The sequence below is a fragment of the Capra hircus genome, chromosome 22, assembly GCF_001704415.2.
Source record: "Capra hircus breed San Clemente chromosome 22, ASM170441v1, whole genome shotgun sequence".
NCBI classification, from domain to species: Eukaryota; Metazoa; Chordata; class Mammalia; order Artiodactyla; family Bovidae; genus Capra; species Capra hircus.
Window position 1 is genome coordinate 11,547,591 of NC_030829.1, and position 19,999 is coordinate 11,567,589.

General features: G+C 38.3%; 1 protein-coding gene across 2 annotated transcripts in view; it reads left to right on the forward strand.

Moving 5' to 3' along the window:
• Window positions 1–19,999, forward strand: part of OXSR1 (oxidative stress responsive 1) — an 85,117-nt gene that overhangs the window by 33,840 nt on the left and 31,278 nt on the right. For both annotated transcript variants that reach the window (XM_018038247.1, XM_018038248.1), the window contains 2 exons: window positions 32–173; window positions 12,696–12,751. In XM_018038247.1, the coding sequence (XP_017893736.1) occupies window positions 32–173; window positions 12,696–12,751 (198 nt within the window). The remainder of the gene's footprint in view (window positions 1–31; window positions 174–12,695; window positions 12,752–19,999) is intronic.

The following is a 19,999-nucleotide window of genomic DNA, read 5'->3' on the forward strand; positions in this document are numbered from 1 at the left end:
AATTATTGAAAACTTTTTATTCTCTTTTCAGGTTCTGTTCTAGATATTATTAAGCACATTGTGGCAAAGGGGGAACATAAAAATGGAGTCCTGGATGAAGCTACCATTGCTACAATACTCAAAGAAGTGCTGGAGGGTTTGGAATACCTGCATAAAAATGGACAGATTCACAGGTATGTGAAAGATAGCACTCCTCTCTTTTGGATGAGTGCAGCAGTAGGTATGCTGTTTCATTTCATTGAGGCTATTCCTTGTTCTTTGGCACAGTTACTCATAATCTCTGAGTGTTAGCGAGGCTCTTGGTATTATATTATTAGTTCCAATACACTGTGGTTACACAGCTAGTAAACATTTAAAAAAATAACAAACGCTCTAGTCAAATTAGAAACTTCAAAAATAAATTCCCAATTTCCTACCAGGAGTCAGTTTGGAATATTCCTTTCTAGTTTGTTTTATATCTTGAGTATTTTCTGAAATTATTAAAAGCTTTGTAAAATAACTTTTTAAATTAAACATTATTATTATTTTTAAATAAAATAACATTTGAAGAGCCATGTAGCATTTCATGGATCAAGTATTTCTGGCTCTTTATATCTATTCAGTCCCTGTGTACGGATAACAAGAATTATTATCTGTACAAATGGTGGTAGATTCTGTTAGTACAAATTTGTTTAATCCCTGGATTTGGTTTTCCTTCATTTGAAGATATATTTATTTCCCCATCATTTCTTAAGGATAATTTCCCTGGATATAAGAATTTGTAGTTTACATTTCTTTTCTTTGAACACTTGAAAGATATGTTACTTAATTCTGGCCATCATGGTTGCAGATGAGAAATCTGTCATGTGAATTGGTACCAATATGTTGCTTTTCTCTGCCTGTTTTCAAGATTGTTTCTTTGTGGGACTTCCTGGTGGTTCAGTGGTTTAGGACTGTGCTCTCAATGCAGAAGGCACAGATTCAATATCTAGACTGGGAACTAAGATCCCCCCATGCTGCACAGCATAGCAAAAAAAAAAAAGCAATTGTTTTCTTTATCTTTGGTTTTCAGAGGTTTAATTATGATGTGTCTTAGTGTGGATTTCTTTAGGTCTATCCAGTTTGGGGTTCCCAAGTTTCTTAAATCTAGGTTTTTGACGTCACCAATTTTGGGAAGTTTTCAGCCATTATGTCTTTGAATACCTTTGTAAGCTATTTTCCTTCCTTTTTTTCTGGGACTCTAATGGTGGAAATGTTAGATCTTTTGTTGTTGAACCATATTGTACCATCATCCTTCTGGCTCAGTTTTCAACCTACTTTTTTCTGAGTTCAAATTGAGTAAATATTCTTGATTTGCTTTCAAGTTTGCTGATTCTATCCTCTGTCCTCTCCATTCTACTCTGGAACCCATTCCTGGAGCTTTTATTTCTATTAGTGTAGATTTTCCATTAAATAATTTTTCTTTGGTTCTTTTTACATTTTTTATTTTTTTGCTGAGATTTTCTGTTTTTCCTTTAAGAATTTCAAATTGCATGTTAGAAGCATTTTTATGGTGGCTAGTTTAAAATTCTTGTCAAATAGTTCCAACATCTGATTCTTCTTCATGTTGATATCAGTCTTTCTGTTCCTGTTTCTTTTTGGCCATGCCATGTGGCATGCAGGGGCTTAGATCCCCACCAGGGATTGAATTCGGAGTACAGAGTCTTAACCGCTGAACCGTCAGAAAAGTCCCTTAGATGTCTTCTCTTATGAATTTTTTCTGGTTCTTGGTATGTTGAATAATTTTTTAAAATTGTATCATGGATATTTTGGATATTATGTTAGAAGACTTTTGATCCTATTGAGATAATGATATAGTGAAGTAATATATTTTAGCAGGCAATTTTCCTGATTTTGAGAGCCCTCGCAGTGGTGTTCTGGTTTGTTTTGTGTATGTAGCACTGCTGAGGCTCTCTTCTTGATTCCTGCTGATGCCACCCATGGGCGTAGCGTGCACTTGCCCAGGCCTGGTGCTGCTAGGTGGAAGGTGGGAGATAGTGGCTGTGCCTGTGAGTCTGTGCACACTTCCTTGGGCGCATCTTGTGGCTTTCCACCTGATGCTAGTTGGGCTCTTGTTCATTCTCCGGTATTGCCTGTGGACTTGAAAGGCACATTTTCTAGGTCCTCTTTTGCTACTGCGTGACGAATTGGGTCTGAGTCATCTGAGTCATCTGAGTCTGGGTCATCTATTGCCACTGTGTAGAGGAGCAAAAGGTACCAGACCTGGGTCACTCTCAGCTGCTGCGTGGAAGAATGGGAGATCTTGGCTGGGCCTGTCAGCGGTGCTGGTATAGGCAGCATGGACCTATCTACACTAGATGTAGATTGGACAGTGAGTGAAGATTCCTGTCTGGTCTTCATTGGCACCTCTGGATTTCGGGCCTAGTTGGTCAGCCTGAGACTCTATAGTCCAGCTATGTAATCAGGGATGAGATTCCTGCTAGGTTTGGTGCCTCTTTGGCCACAGAGAGCAGGCTTAGAGCTTTTTTTTTTTTTGATCTGTACTTGTTGACAGTTCTGGGTTGCAAGACTATAATACCCATTCCAGGATATATGAGATTGAAAGAAAACTCAGGGAAATGGTATAGTACTATGTGAAAGTGGACTTGAATTCATTGTAAATGTGTAGTGCAGACTCTAGGGAAACCACTAAAAAAGGGAAAAAAGAATATGCTAAGAGAGGAGAGAAAAATAGAATTACATAAAATGCTCAATTAAAATCAAAAAAGACAGAAAGAGTGGAAGAACACAGCAAGATACAGATATAGATATATATCTTTAAAATCCTCTACTTTTAAGGAACTACAGAAAGAACAGACTAAGCCCAGAGTTAGCAGAAGGAAATTAAATAAAAACATCAAGAGTGAAAATACATGAAAGACTAAAAAGACAGTTGAAGAGATCATTGAAACTGAGAACTGGTTTCTTAAAAAGTAGATTGTTAGCTAGACTCACCAAGAGAAAGAGAGGACTCCAATTCAGAAGTCAAAGAGGAAACATTGCAGCTGACACCACAGAAATATGAGGTCGTTAAGAGACTACTATGAACAGGTGAAGTGAAGTGAAGTAAAAGTCACTCAGTCGTGTCCAACTCTTCGTGACCCCATTCTCCAGGCCAGAATACTGGAGTAGGTAGCCTTTCCCTTCTCCAGGGGATCTTCCCAACCCAGGGATTGAACCCAGCTCTCACGCATTGCAGGTGATTCTTTACCAGCTGAGCCGCAAAGGAAGCCCAAGAACACTGGAGTGGGTAGCCTATCCCTTCTTCAGGGGATCTTCCTGACCCAGGAATTGAACCGGGGTCTCCTACATTGCAGCCAGATTCTTTACCAACTGAGCTATCAGGGAAGCCCACTATGAACAGGTACATACCAACAAATTGTAGCACCTAGAAGAAATGAATAACTTCCTAGAAACATAGAATCTACTAAGACTGAATCATGAAGAAACAGAAAATCTAAACAGACCAGTTACTACTAAGGAGATCAAATCAATAATCAAAAACTTCCTAACAAAAGTCAAGGACCAATAATTTCACTGGTGAATTTTACCGAACATTCAAACAGGAACTTAGATAATCCTTCTCACATTCTTCCAAAAACTAAAAGAAAAGGAAACATTACAAACTAATTTTACCAGGCCACCATTACCCTGATACCAAAGCCAGACAGACTCTATAAGAAAACTATAAGGTAAACTTATATGCAAAGGTCTTCAACAAAACATTAGCAAACCAAAATCAGCAATACATTCAAAGGATCATGCACCATGATTAAGTGGGCTTCATCCTAAAGATGCGGGAATGGTCCAGCATACTCAAGTCAATGGGCATAGTATACCACTTTAACAGAATGAATGATAAAATCTTGGTCATCTCAGTGTTGTTTTTTAGTTGCTAAGTTGTAGCCAATTCTTTTGCTACCCTGTGAACTATAGCGTGCCACACTCCTGTGTCCATGGGATTTCCTAGGAAGAACATTGGAAGGGTTGCCATTTCCTTCTCCAGGTGATCTTCCTGACCCAAGGATCAACCTGTCTCTTGTTTCTCCTGCATTGGCTGGCAGACTTTTTACCACTGCACCACCTGGGAAGCCCTCCAAGGCTTACTGCTCTACTCTTGTCCTTTTCATTTCTGAAGCCTGAAGATTTCCATTTTTTATTTCATGTTGAGTTCTGTGGCAGTATTCTCCCCCAATTTATCCAGCATTTTCTTTGTGTTTGGCGCAGAGAAATGGTGTGTCTTAGGGCCAAGGCCTGTGTAGTAAGTGATGAAAATCTGTTTACCGTGTTGTTGCAATAGAAATTCTCCATATACCCCTACACACAGGTAACGCTCATTACTCATAAAATTTGTGTTTGGTCCCTAAAAAAAAAAAAAAAAAAAAGAAATTCTCTTATACATTAAATCAGAGGCCCTCAACATTGGCTTCATATTGGAATCACCTGGGAAAGTTTTCTAAGTACTAGTAAACTAAGTGGATCTAAGTTTACTAGATCCACTGCCAGAAATTCATTTAAGTGATTTGTGATGAGGCCTTGGCATTGGGACTTTTGAAAGTTTCCCAAGAGATCCTAGTATGCAGCCAAGGCTAAGAACCCTACTTACACTTTAGCTGAGCTGCACTGAGACTTCAATAGGAGAAAATTGGGAGAAAGTTGTTTTACTGGGAAGCAGACATGGATGTTTTCAGTAGATTTTGTTACTTCTCATATCTTTAGAGTCCAGTTATTTCAGATAGATTTGTATCAGTCTGCTGGATTAGGTCAAATAATGTTACTCTGTCTCTACTGTGTTTTCTCCTTGACCCCTGAGGCTTTAGAGGTTTCTACTAGAGGGAACAGGTCTCTAAATTTGAGTTACACTTTTCTCTCTGTATCTATGTACCCAAATATTTTTTCTATTTAAAGGGGTTAGCTTTAACAGAAATGGTAGATATTTAGTCAGTTTAAGATGCATAAATGTAGTGTATTGTTCAGCTTTGTTATGATTCATTTCTTCTCTTAAACTGTGCCTATTATTGGGCTTCCCAGGTGGCACTAGTGGTGAAGAACCAGCCTGCCAGTGCAGCAGACGTAAGAGACACGGGTTTAACCCCTGGGTTGGGAAGATCCACTGGAGGAGGAAATGGCAAAACATGCCAGTATTCTTGCTTGGAGAATCTCATGGGCAAAGGAGCCTGGCGGGCTCCAGTCCACAGGGTCACAAAGAGTCAGACATGACTGAAGTGACTTAGCACGTAGCACATGACATGCTGTTTGTTGAGTCATAGAAATGTAATGGGGAGAACCTTGTTCTGTACTTTTAATTTTAAATTTAATTTTAAAAGGAATTTGCAACTTTGGTGTAATAGTGACATGTGAGAAATGGCATCAAGCTGTGAAAAACAGAACTTACTGTTCTTGCTATTTAAGAGTGGTTGGAGGATATAACTGGGGGCTGCTGGGCTGCTTGATATTCTTTGAGATGAAGGTTTGTTTTTTTTTTTTAAAGGACTGTTATATTGATTTCCAGATATTTAGTTACAGATCTTTCCTTCAAGTTCAATTTGTCCTGTTGTGTGTGAGGACAGACTGGTGTTTAATTATCCAGTGAGCCATTTAGCTTCATGGTATTCCTCTGCTTTCACTCTTGGAAGCTGTTCAGTAGATTGCAACTTTGGTCTGAAGAGGGAAACATGAATTTATTATCTTAATTGATCAGGAAAAGTAGTCATCCAAAGTATAGGTTCTGCTGGCAAGAGATTGCTGTTTCTTCACTTAAGACAAAAGCTTAGGGACTATTCTGGTGGTCCAGAGATTAAGAATCTGCCTTGCAATGCAGGGACTCAGGTTCAGTCCTTGGTCAGAGAACTAAGATCCCACAGGCCTCAGAGCAACTAAGCCCATGCACCACAACTACTGAGTCTGTATGTGTGCTCGGAGCCTGCGCTCCACAACCAGAGAATGAATTGTCACAATGAAAGATCCTGCCTGCCACAGCCGAGACCTGACACAACAAAAGAAAGCAATGTTTTTCAAAAAGGCAGAAGCTTAGAAAACAGTTTTTGAATGCATAACACCAATATTTAACTCAGATAACCATTATATCTACTGCGGTGGGGAAAAATCCCTTAGAAGAAATGGAGTAGCCATCATAGTCAACAAAAGAGTTTGAAATGCAGTACCTGGGTGCAATCTCAAAAGTGACAGAATGGCCTCGGTTCCTTCCCAAGGGAACCCATTCAGTATCACAGTAATCCAACTCGATGCCCCAACCACTAATGCTGAAGAAGATTAAGTTGAATGGTTCTATGAAGACCACCTACAAGACCTTCTAGAAGTAACACCAAAAAAAGATGTCCTTTTCATCATAGGGGACTGGAATGCAAAAGTAGGAAGTTAAGAAATAACTTCTGGAGTAACCGGCAAGTTTGGCTTTGGAGTACAAAATAAAGCAGGGCAAAGGCTAATAGTTTTGCCAAGAGAACACACTGGTCATAGCAAACACCCTCTTAAAACAACACAAGAGATGACTCTACACATGGATATCACCAAATGGTCAATACCAAAATTGGATTGATTATGTTCCTTACAACTGAAGATGAAGAAGCTGTATGCAAGCAAAAACAAGACTTGGAGCTGACTGTGGCTCAGATCATGAGCTCTCTATTGCAAAATTCAGACTTAAATTTAAGAAAGTAGGGAAAACCACTAGGCCATTCAGGTGTGACCTAAATAAATCCCTTACGATTATATAGTGGAGCTGATGAATAGATAGATCTGGTAGACAGAGTGCCTGAAGAACTGTGGACGGAGGTTCATAACACTGTACAGAAAGTGGTGACCAAAACCATTTGTAAGAAAAAGAAAGGCAAAATGGTTGTCTGAGGAGGCCTTACAAATAGCTGAGAAAAGAAGAGAAGCAAAGGAGAAAGGGAAAGTTATACCCAACTGAATGCAGAGTTCCAGAAAATAGCAAGGAGAGATAAGAAAGCCTTCTTAAATGAACAGTGCAAAGAAATAGAGGGAAACGGTACAATGGGAAAGACGAGATCTCTTCAAGAAAACTAGAGATAACCAAGGGGACATTTCATGCAAAGATGGGTACAGTAAAGGACAGGAATGGCAAGGACCTAACAGAAGCAGAGGTGATTAAGAAGAGGTGGCAAGACTACAAAGAACTGTACAGAAAAGGTCTTAATGACCAGGATAACCAGGATGGTGTGGTCACTCACCTAGAGCCAGACATTCTGGAATGTGAAGTCAAGTGGGCTTTAGGAAGTATTACTAAGAACAAAGCCTGTGGAGGTTATGAATTTCAGCTGAACCATTTCAAATCCTAAAAGATGATGCTGTGAATGTGCTGCACTCAGTATGTCAGCAAATTTGGTAAACTTAGCAGTGGCCACAGGACTGGAAAAGGTCAGTTTTCATTCCAATCCCAAAGAAAGGCAGTGTTAAAGAGTGTTCAAACTACTGTACAATTGTGCTCATTTCACATGCTAGCAGAGTCATGCTCAAAATCCTTCAAACTAGGCTTCAGCAATACATGAACTGAGAACTTATAGATGTACGATTTAGAAAAGGATTTTCTGAATTTAGAAAAGGCAGAGGAACCAGAGATCAAATTGCCAGCATATGTTGGATTGCAGAAAAAGCAAGGGCATTCCAAAACATCCATTTCTGCTTCATTGACTGCACTAAAACCTTTCACTGTGTGGATCCCAACAAACTGGAAGTTTCTTAAATAGATGGGAGTATCAGACCACCTTACCTGTCTCCTGAGAAACTTGTATGCAAGGCAAGAAGTAACAGTTATAACCAGACATTGAACAACAGACTGGTTCAGAATTGAGAAAGGAGTACATCAAGGCTGTATATTGTTGCCCTGCTTATTTAATGTATATGCAGAGTATGTCATGCAAAATTTGGGGCTGGATGAATCACAAGCTGGAATCAAGATTGCTGAAAGAAATATCAGTAACCTCAGAAATGCAGATGACACCACCCTAATGACAGAAAGTGAAGAGGAACTGAAGAGCATCTTGATGAAAGTGAAAGAGGAGAGTGAAAAAGCTGGCTTAAAACTCATCATTCCGAAAACTAAGATCATGGCGTTCAGTCCCATCACTTCATGGGAAATAGAAGGGGAAAAAGTGGAAACAGTGACAGATTTTATTTTCTTGAGCTCCAAAATCTCTGTAAACAGTGACCACAGCCACAGAATTAAAGGCCACTTGCTCCTTGGAAGAAAACCGTTGACAATCTAGACAGTGTATTAGAAATAAAAAGCAGAGACATTGCTGACAAAGGTCCGTATAGTTAAAGCTATGGTTTTTCCAGTAGTCATGCATGGATGTGAGAGGTACCATAAGGAAGGGTGAGCACCAAAGAATTTATGCTTTCGAATTGTGGTGCTGGAGAAGACTCTTGAGAGTCTCCTGGACTGCACGGAGATCAAACCTGTCAATCAGAAAGGAGATCAACCCTGAATATTCACTGCAAGGACTGATGCTGAAGCTTCACCTGATGGGAAGAGCCAACTCATTGGAAGAGACCCTGATGCTGGGGAAGATCGAAGGGAATGACAGAGGGTGAGATGGTTGGATGGCATCACTGACTCAATGGACATGAGTTTGAGCAAACTCTGAAGATAGTGAAAGACAGGGAAGCCTGGTGTGCTGCAGTTCATGGGTCGGACACAACTAGGTGACTGAACAACGGCAACAATGCCAATACATGGCTTAAAAGTTCAAATGGTACAAAATGGTAAAGGATAAAAAAGCAGGTCTTCTCCGTATCAATGGTGCCGACTCGTGGTAATGTGGTAATGCTATGTACTCTAGATACAATGTGATGAAAATGACACTTCCCCGGTTTTCCTTCCCCAAACTCTTAATACCAGTCTAATCATGAGGAAAACATCCTACAAATTCCATTAGAAGGACATGCTGTTAATAGCAGTGCATCAGTACTGACTGATTAATGTGGCGAAAGAACCATACTAATGTACAGTGCTAATAATAGGGTAGACTAAGCGACAGCTGTATGGGGATTCCTCTGCACCATCTTCTCAACTTTTATGCAAATCTAAACTTGTTCTAAAAAATAAAGCATTTTAAAAAGAGTCTCCTTCCTCCATTGAACTTCTAGTGAAAGTGAAGTCGCTCAGTCGTGTCCGACTCTTTGTGACTCCGTGGACTGTAGCTCACCAGGCTTCTCTGTCCATGGGATTCTCCAGGCAAGAATACTGGAGTGGATTGCCATTTCCTTCTCCAGGGGGACTTCCCAACCCAGGGATCGAACCCTGGTCTCCCGCATTGGATGCAGACGCTTTAACCTCTGAGCCCCCAGGGTTCCAGTGAAACAAGCCCCTAAAGGACAGCTTCCTCCTATCTCTTATGACAAGAGTGACAAGGCCCCATCCAAGACCCTTTCCTGAGCCGGAACTTCTAGTACCCTGCTCTACAAGGAAAAACTGGCCATTTTCTTGTGATTCCTGTGAGAAAGATTTATGCCAAAATAAACATATTACCACATATGTTTGTTAGTATTTGTAGTATTTCGTTTATATAATATGTCATAGTTTAACTGGTCTCCTATGTAGATGGATAGTTAGTTGCCTTATTTTGTTACAGCATACTAATTTATAAGTGTGATATTTGGAACAGAGTTAAGAGGTGGCAGTTGGGAGCTGGGATAGCAGGAGGGAACAATTGATTTTATTTTGGTATGTAGTTGAATTGATTGATTTGCTGCTCCACATCTCTTCAGAGATAACCAAGTTTTATTTTAGTGTTTAGTTGGATGGATGGATGGATTTAGTGATTCATTTATCTCCATAAGTTGATTTAAAGCAGGTTGTCTTTTATTTAGTTATTTAAATCTGTTTGATGAGTAGATGAGAGTTGCCCTCTGTGCACTAACTATTAGGTTGGTGCAAATATAATTGTGGCTCCAGACCATGAATTTTAAATCATTATAACTAGGCTCCCACACATCCCACACATGCCTATCTTCCCTGGTGGCTCAGACGGTAAAAGTGTCTGCCTACAATGTGGGAGACCCAGGTTCAATCCCTGGGTCGGGAGGATTCCCTGAAGAAGGAAATGGCAACCCACTCCAGTACTCTTGCCTGAAAAATCCCATGGACAGAGGAGCTTGGTGGGTTGCAGTCCGTGGGGTTGCAAAGAGTCAGGCACCACAGAGGAACTTCACAACTTCACTCCCACATCTTTATTAATCAAAGTAGGAACCATTACAATCAACACATTTTTGCCAACAAGAAATAAGTTTGTTTATTCCTATAATAAAAATCTGTGCTTTGGGATTCCACAGACTCTTGGAAAGCATTTTCCCTGCAAAAGATTATCAAGATGCTTGAAGAAGTAGTAGTTGGTTGGCGAGAGATCAAGTGAATAGAGCACATAAGGCAAAACTTCGTAGCCCAGTTCGTTCAACTTCTGAGGTGTTGGTTGCGCAGTGTGCAGTTGGGCATTGTCTTGGAGCAGAATTGGGCCTACTCTGTTGACCAATGCAGGCTGCAGGCATTGCATTTTTCGGTGCATCTCAGGTGTAATCATTTTACCTGGATTCAGAAAGCTGTAGTGCATCAGACCAGCAGACAGCCACCATGACCTTTTTTTGTTACAGGTTTGGCTTTGGGGAGTACTTTGGAGCTTCTCCTCAGTCCAACCACTGAGCTAGTCATCTCTGGTTGTTCTATAAAACCCACTTTTTATCATGTCGTAGTCTGATCAAGAAATGGTTCGTTGTTGGGTAGAGCAAGAGAAGACACTTTAAAACGATGATTGTTTTGATTTGCAGTCAGCTCATAAGGCACCTGCTTATCAAGCTTTTTCACCTTTTCAATTGCTTCAAATGATGAACATCTGTAGAATGGTTGACGTTGAGTTCTTCAGCAACTTCTCATGTCGTTGTAAGAGGATCAGCTTCTGTACTAACACTATAAGTTGCAACCTGCTGCAAAAAACAGAGGAGGAAGTCACTAAACTGTACGCTGTTTTTTTCCATTAAGTTTTAGATGTCATTCAGAAAAAGGAGTTGAAGGTTCATGGTTGGCTTAGTTGAATGGTCTTTGTCACCACAGGAAGGAAATACCCTCAGTTCTCTCCTGTTCATTGTGTAGGCTTTAGGTTTGTAGGACAAAGTGAGCCAGCCTTTACTGTAAGTCAGCCTCTGGGAAGAAGTCCTATAATTTCCTTGCATTTATAAGCAGGAAAAAATACTGAGTAACATGATTTCTTTATGCTTCAGTATATATTCAGGAAAAGTGTTGTGTACTCTTGGTATGGTGATGCTGCTACATAACACTTGTGAAACTGTTGTTCATTATTTGCCAAGGAATGGTTATCTAAGTATGGGGAAAAGAAGATGGAAGGACAGGAAAGAGATGATGTGCGTCCTTTCACTGGTTCCTTTTCCTGACAGATGTGGCCTCTTCCATGACCTAGCCTCACTTTTCTTTCGGTCTAACTTCAAGCTCTGGCTCTCTTGTGTTTGTTTAATTATGTTTATTTTTAATTATGAAATAAATAGGTGAGTCCACTCCCACAGGACAGTCAAACACTGTTCCCCTTGACTCTGGTCCTACTCCTCTCCTTAAAAAAACTAAATTGATTGCTCCCCTTTTGGTGTGTGTGGAAAGATGTGTTCATGCCTGTGTGTGTAACTAATGGTGGCATACCCAATGCACTGTCCTGTTTGAAGTGTTCACTGGCAGTATGCATTATGTCCTAGAGGGCATTTGAAGTCATAACAGGTTGATTGACTTTAATAAATTTCATGGATGTAACAGATTTAATTTAACCTTTCTGCTACTGTTGACTTTCTAGATTGTTGCCATTTTTGATTTGTTACTTCAGACAGTGCTATAGACAGCCCCCTTGTACATTCTGTGTGCCTTGTGAGAGTTTCTCTAGGTTATCAAAGAAATGGATTACTCAAAGGAGTTGAGGAATATAAATTTTGCAGATTCTGCTGACACATTATTGCATGAGAAAAACATGTTGTAGATTTGAATGGATAGTACAGTATCATTTATGTTGGAAGAAAAGCCTCGATATGTCACAGGAACATATTCTATTAACAAGACTGATAATGGTTGGAAACTGTGTAGAGAGTATTAGACCTGAGAACAGTGGTCAAAACGGATTTTGACCTTTTCAGTGAAGTTTAGGTTTTTATAACAGGAATGTATTTATGTATTACTTGAGTTGTTTTAGTTACTAATAAGAATATAGATATGTTTGAACAATTTATATATCTTTATGCTACAAGCATAGAATAGTCCCTGTTATCAGCCACATACTGATCATTGTAAAATTTTGTTCATAAAGTGTAGAAAAATCAGTGAATTTTAAAAAGTAGATAGGTGAGAGTGAGGGTCACATTCTTTAGCCACTGTTATCTCAGTCAAATATTTAATAATCTTGAGTTTTTTCAGATTTACTAGTAAAAGCTATATGTTACTATAGCTTTCTATTTACCGTGTTTGGATTTTAGTACAAGTGACTACAATTTTTAAAATTCTGCTATTGGCTCTAATACTCTTTAATGCAATTTTGCATTAAAGCATTTAAATATTACCAGTGTTGTGGTGAATATATTGAACTTCTTAAATTATGTAACTCCAAAGAATAAGTGTTTTTTAATAAGTAAGTTTTTTTTCCTTACAGAGATGTGAAAGCTGGCAATATTCTTCTTGGAGAAGATGGCTCGGTACAGATTGCAGGTACTGATTAGCGTTTCTTTTTATTTTAGCTTAATGGCTAATAGAACAGCATTACTTATCTTCTATGTTTTCTTAGTCAGTTTTCTCTTCTATACCCTGGACCATCTCTGGTCACACATACTATGTTGATACGTCCCTGCTGACTCAAGGTATCTTCCACTAGTCATCCTTCATTTTCAGTCTTAGGCATTTTCTAACCACTACTTATTATGGTTATCTATTCCTAACTCCCGTTAGAGTCATCTTCTGTGGGTTCTTATACCATTCTTTAACTTTCCTCTAAAGGAGAAATGGTCAAGAAACTTCATTGTGTTTAATAAATGTGCTTTAGGGAAGTTATACTTCTCTTCTGGGAGAAATGGGTTATTTGCCAGTTAGGAAGACACACCTGAGAGGTGGAAGTGTACTTTTGGCAGATTCAGAGTTGAAGAGATAAGAGTTAGAGTCCAAGGCCTTCCAGTGTTGGTATCTTGGTGAAATGCCCCCTCCCCCAGGGTGAGACTCCAGAATGGCTGAACTGCAGGACTGTTGAGCAAGCAGATCATCTGAGAAAATCTCAGCTTGGTCCCACACTGCTGGAACAGTCAGGTGTTTGGCAGGAGGAAGATAACTACCCAAACCTTGAATTATTTCTTCAGCTTTAGAAGAAAATTTAGGCACACATCTTCATGTCCTCAGGTAAGGGAATATTTTAACTAAGCCATATAATGTTCTAACATAAAGAAAAAGGTTGATAAATTTAACTCCTATAAAATTAGCAACTATTGTTCATCAAAAGAAGAACAGTTTGTCACCATTAATAAGTAAAAAGTAAAACCACAGAATAGATAAGTTATTTGCAGCATGAGTAACTTGACAAGGGGCTCAAATTTAGAATATACAAAGAACTAATTAAGGAAAAGTCAACCTCAAATGAAGACATCAAAACAGAAATATAGTAAAAGGTATACAACCTCAACTAGTTAGCAATTAATGCACAATAAAATAACATTGGGAAATCACATTGTATTAACTGATGTAGCAAACACATCTGACAGTACTAGTTATCAGTGTAAAACAAGAGAGAATCTCACCTTCTGATGGTGAGAATATAAGCTAGTAGGAACACTTCAGTAAGTTGAAGTTACGCATACCCAGAGACTTTAGCTTCTAGATGTATGGCATAGAGAAACTCATACTTCAGTGTGCCATAATGCTAATAAGCATTGAAAGTTTGGAACATTACCAAGCCTTTTGTTAGTAGAATGTATGAGTAAATAGTTGATTTATACTTTAGAATACTATATAATGGGCTTCTCTGGTGGCTCAGTAGCAAAGAATCTGCCTGCCAATGCAGGAGACACCAGAGACGTGGGTTCGATCTGATCCCTGGGTTGGGAAGATTCCCTAGAGGAGAAAATGGCAACCCACTCCAATATTCTTGCCAGGAAAATCCCAGGGACAAAGGAGCCTGGCGGGCTACAGTCCATGAGCTCACGAAGAGTCGGACAAAGCTGTGCACACACACACTTGAACTTGATACTATATAGTGATGAAAATGAGTAAACTCCAGCTGGATACAGAAGCATTAAATAAATTATAAAACACAGGGTGAATGAAGCTAGTCAAAATAGAATATATAGCTTGTGATTCCATTTATATAAGTTCAAAACCAGGCACAATTAATGCTGTATTGAGTAGAGAAGCAAAATCAAGTGCTAAGGAACAAAAAAGAAAGAATTCTAGGAAAATGGTAGAGTAGGAAGCACCAAGAATCTTCTCCCCACCTAAACAACAGCTGAATTGGCAGAATCTGTCTAGTGTAACTATTTTGAAATTCTCCATCTCATTGATTGCTTGAAACTTTTAGGACAAGACTTGGAAGGTAAATTGCAGTTAATTTTGGTCGGTTTCAGAGCTGCTCATTTCTTACTCATCAGCCACATGGCAGGCAGCTATGCATATATTTTTGGAGCAACTTGCAGGAACTATGGTGGGGAGAAAGGACCCTGTCCTTTGAATATCCTAGCATCTGCTCTGATTACTAATTGCAGCTTCTGATCACAGAGATGCAGACAAAGAGACAGGCAGCCATTGTTACAGTTCCTCTTTTCCACATGATTTCCACGGCACTTGAACAGGTCATTGCCTTTCTTTCCTTCCTTCATTTCTCTCCTCTTCCCCTTTTTGAAGCCAAACCTTAAAGACTAGGACAATAAAAAATAACTACAGGGACTTTGCTGTGGGTCCAGTTGTTAGGATTCTGCACTTTCACTGCCAAGGCACTAGATTCCATCCCTCATCAGGGAATTAAGATCCCACAAAGCATGTGATGTGGCCACAAAACCAAAACAAAAGCAACATTTGCAGGGAAAGTTGAAAAGTGAATGTTTGCTCTCAGGAAAAGGTCCAGAAAAGATCTGAGAAGGCCTTAAGTTTACATTTCAGGCCAATGCTTGACACAGACACAGCCTACAACAACTCCAAAAAACAAAACAATAACATAAAACAGCAAATCCCAGGGAAGGGGAAGAATCTGATTTCCAGAGTTAGCACATTATTAGATTCAAATGTCTATCTTCAATAACAACAACAACAACAAAATCACAAGACATTCAGTGAAACAGGAAAGTATGATCTATTCAAAGGAAACCATCACTGGAAAAGGCTTGATGGCAGATATATTAGACTTTAAAACAACCATCTTAAAGATGTTGAGAAAGAGTTAAAAGATAAGGAAAAACTCAAACCAACAATTGTTAATAAAATCTAAATATCAATAAGGAGAGAAGACTTGAAAAGAAACAAAGAAATTCTGGAGCTAAAAAGTACAATAACTTGAATTGTGAAATGAAAAACTTATTAGAAGGATTTAAATGCACATTTGATCTGGTTGAAAAAATAATTGGTGAACTTGAATATGGAAATTATTAAGTCTAAGGAACAGATTTATGGGTTGCCATTTCCTTCTCCAAGGAACAGAAAGGAAAATGATTGAACAGAGTAAATAGAGCCTGATGGGTCTGTTTGGATATCATTAAGCAGACCAACATCCACATTATCTGAGGCCTCGATGGAGAAGAAAGGGGCAGAGAGAGAAATTGAAGAAATAATGGCTGAAAACATCTCAAACTTGATGAAAAACATGAATATAAACGTCTGAGAAGCTCAGTGATCTCCAGCTAAAGTGACCTCTGAGAGACTCACAGAGACACATTATAATCAAACTTAAGAAAGACAAAGAATCGTAAAAACAGCAGGAGACAAGTGACTCATCACATACAAGGCGTCCTAAACAAGATTGTCAGCAGACTTCTCATCAGAAACTTGGGAGGCCAGAGGCAGAGGGACAATGCATTCAAAGTTCTGAAAGAAAAAAGTGTCAACCAAAGATCCTTTTAAAAGTAAGGGAGAAATTAAGACATTTCCAGATAAACAAAAGTGGAGGGAATATGTTTCCCCTAGACTTGCCCTGCAGGAAATACTCAAGGGAATTTTGCAAGGTAAAATGCGAGGACCCTAGATAATAACTCCAAGCAGTATGAAGAAATAAAGAACCCAATAAAGGTAAATACATGGGTATATAAAAAAACTACTGTTATTGTAACCGTGGTTTGTAACTGCACTTTTTGTTTTCTGCATAATTTAAGAGACTAACACGTTACAGAAAAGAGTTATTGGTCTAAAACTTGATATTACAATAGCATTGGTTTGTAACGCCACATCTTTTCAACATAATTTAAGAGACTGATGCATTTAAAATGATTAGTTTATGTTTTTGAGCACACAGTTTATGAGGATGTAATTCTGTGATAACAACCCGAAGAGTTAAGACTAGTGCTGTAAAGAAAAAGGTTTTTGTATGTTATTGAAGTTAAGCTGGTGTAAATGCAAATTAAGAGTGGTAAGTGTAACCCCCATGGTAACCATAAAGAAAATAGCTATAGAATATAAATTTTTAAAATGAAGAAAAATTTTAAGCATTTTACAACAAAAAGTTAAGCACAAAATAAGTAATATAGGAAATGAGGAACAAGTTTTTTTGTTGTTTTGTTTTTAATTTGCATTTAGCAACTTAACATGCATGCTAAGTTGTTTCTAGTTGTGTTTCTTTGTTACCCTATGTACCGTAGCCCACCAGGCTTCTCTGTCCATGGGATTCTCCAGGCGGGAATACTGGAGTGGGGACTTCCCTGGTCGTCCAGGGTAAGAATCCACTTTCCAATGCAGAGGATGTAGGTTTGATCCCTGCTCGGGGAACTAAGATCCCATATGCCTCTAGCCCATATACAGCAACTAGAGGAGCCAGGAGCACCTAAGACCCAATACAGACAAATAAACAAACAAATACATTAAAAAAAAAAAAGAATCCTGGAGTGGGTTGCCATGCCCTCCTCCAGGAAATCTTCCCGACTCAGGGCTCGAACCCATGTCTCTTATGGCTCCTGCATTAGCAGGGCAGTTCTTTACCACCCGTGCCTCCTGGGAAGCCCCCCGAAAGTTTTAAATCATGTGAAAAAAATAACACAATGATAGAAGTAAGTCCCTCTTTATCAGTAATTGCTTTAAATGTAAATAAATTAACTATCCAATTAAAAGAATGGTTAAAAACATGATCCAACTTTAGATCCAAAGATACAAAGAGATTAGAAGCAAAAGGATGGTAAAATATATTCTATGCAAATAGTGGCCAAAGAGAACAGAGTAGCTACTCTAATATCAGACAAAATAAACTATATTTAAAAGGTTGTAAGAGATAATACATTATATATTAATAAAAGATTAAATAGATATAATAAATAGATAAACAGTTATAAACATTCATGCACATATTAACATACCAGCAAAATATTTGAAGCAAAAAGTAACAGAATTGAAGGGTACTGTAGATAGCTCTATAATACTAAAAGGAGCTCTGTAGTAATAGTTGGGGACTTTAGTACTCTGGTCTAATAACGGGTAGAACGGACAGAATGTAAGGAAATAGAAGACTTAATAACACATTGACTGACTAGATCCAGCAGGCATATACCAAGCACTCTACCCAATAAGAACAGTGTACACATTCTTCTGAAGTGTCCAAGGGGCATTTTCTAGGATAGACCATTTTTTAGGCCACAGATTAAGTAATAATTATATAAAGTATTTTCTCTTACCACAATGAGGTAAAGCTAGAAACCAACCACAGAAGACTTGAAAATTCACAAATTTGTGGAAACTAAGCAAAAATAGATTGACAAATAGATTTTGACAACTGGTGGATGAAAGAAGACATCACACAGGAAACTAGAAAATACTTAGAGATTAATGAAAACAAAATCACAACCATACCAGAACTCATGGGATGCAGTGAAAGCATTGCCAAGGGGCAAATTTGTAGCTTTAGATGCTTTATTTTTTTAAAATAAAGCTAGCAAATCAACAACCTAACTTCACAGCTTTAGGAACCAGAAAAAGAAGAAACTGAACCCTCAGTTAGCAGAAGGAAATAAATAATAAAATTTAGACTTGAGAAAAGGATATAGAGAACAGAAGAGCAATAGAGGAAATTGATGAAACCGAAAGTTGATTCTTTGAGATCACCAAAATTGACATACCTTTAGCTAGGTAGACTAAGAAAAAAAAAGAAGACTCAACTTACTAAAATCATAACCAAAAATGTGGATATTGCTACCAATTCTACCAAAATAAAAAGGAGTGTAAGATGTATTATGAACAATTCTACTCCAGCAAATTGGATAACCTAGATGGGCAAATTTTTTGAAACATAAAACCTAACAAGATGAAATCATGACTAAATAGAAAGTCTGAAATGATCTATATATAGCTTGTAAGGAGATTGAATCAATAATCAAAAATTTCCTGACACAGAAAAGCCCTGGACTCAGTGGTTTAACTGGTAAATTCTGTCAGACATTTATAGAAGAACTAATAACAGCCTTCCTCAAAGTTTTCCAAAAATTTGAAAAGGAAGAAACACTTTCTGACTCATTTTATTGAGTCCAAAATTACCCTATTCCCAAAGTCAGGCAGAGATACTAACCCAAGAAAAGAAGACTATGGGCCAGTATCTATTATAATCATTGAAGTAAATATTTTCAGCAAAATACTAGTCGCAAATCCAATTCATATCAAATGGATGATATACTGCCTCCATATGCTGGATGACACAGCATATTACATGGATGATACACCATGACCAAGTAGGATTTCTTTGGAATGCAAGAGTGGTTCAACATGTGAAAATCAGTGTTACACATGAGATTACCAGAACAAAGAGAAAAAGAAAACCCACATGATCATCTTAGTGCACCACAAACATATGAGAAAATTTAACACCCTTTCATGGGCTTCCCTCGTAGTCAGTTGGTAAAGAATCTGCCTGCCGTGCAGGAGACCTGGGTTTGATTCCTGGGTCGGGAAGATCCCCTGGAGAAGGAAATGGCAACCTGCCCCAGTAATCCTACTCAGTGATGAAAGACTTGAAAGCTCTTCCTCTGAGTTCAGGAACACAGGAAGAATGTGTTAGTTCTGTTCAACATAGTACTACTGGAAGTTCTAAGCTGAACAATTGAGCAAGAAAAATAATGAGACATTCGGACTAAAAAGAAAGAAGTAAACTTATCTCTGCAGATTCTATGATCTTACATGGAGAAAACCCTAAGCATAACATTACGTTTAAAAAAAAAAAATGCTTGAACTAATAAATGAACTTTGCAAAGTAGGATAAAAAGTCAGCACTTAAAAATCAGCTGCATTTTCTACACTAACAGTGAACAATCTGAGAAAAATACTACAAACAATTCTGTATACAAGTAGCATCAAATATAATTAAAATACCTAGAAGTTAACATAACCAAGGAAGTGAAATACTTGTACAATGAAAGCTATAAAACATTGCTGAAAGAAATTAAAGAGGATGTAAATAAATGGAAACACATCCCCCTGTTCATGGATTGGAAGGCTTATCATTGTTTAAAAAACTTAGTACTACCGAAAGTAACCTACAAATTCAATGCAATGCCTGTCAAAACCCCAATAACTTTTTTTGAGGGGGCAGATATAGAAAAAAATCCTAAAATGCATATGGAAGCTTAAGGAACCTCAAGTAGCCAAAACAGTCTTTTAAAAAATGAACAAAGTAGGAGGATTCATACTTCCTGATTTCAAAACTTACTGCAAAGCAGTAGTAATAGAAACAGTATGTTGTTGGTATAAAAATTGCCATAAAGACCAGTGGAATAGAATAGAAAACCCAGAAATAAACCC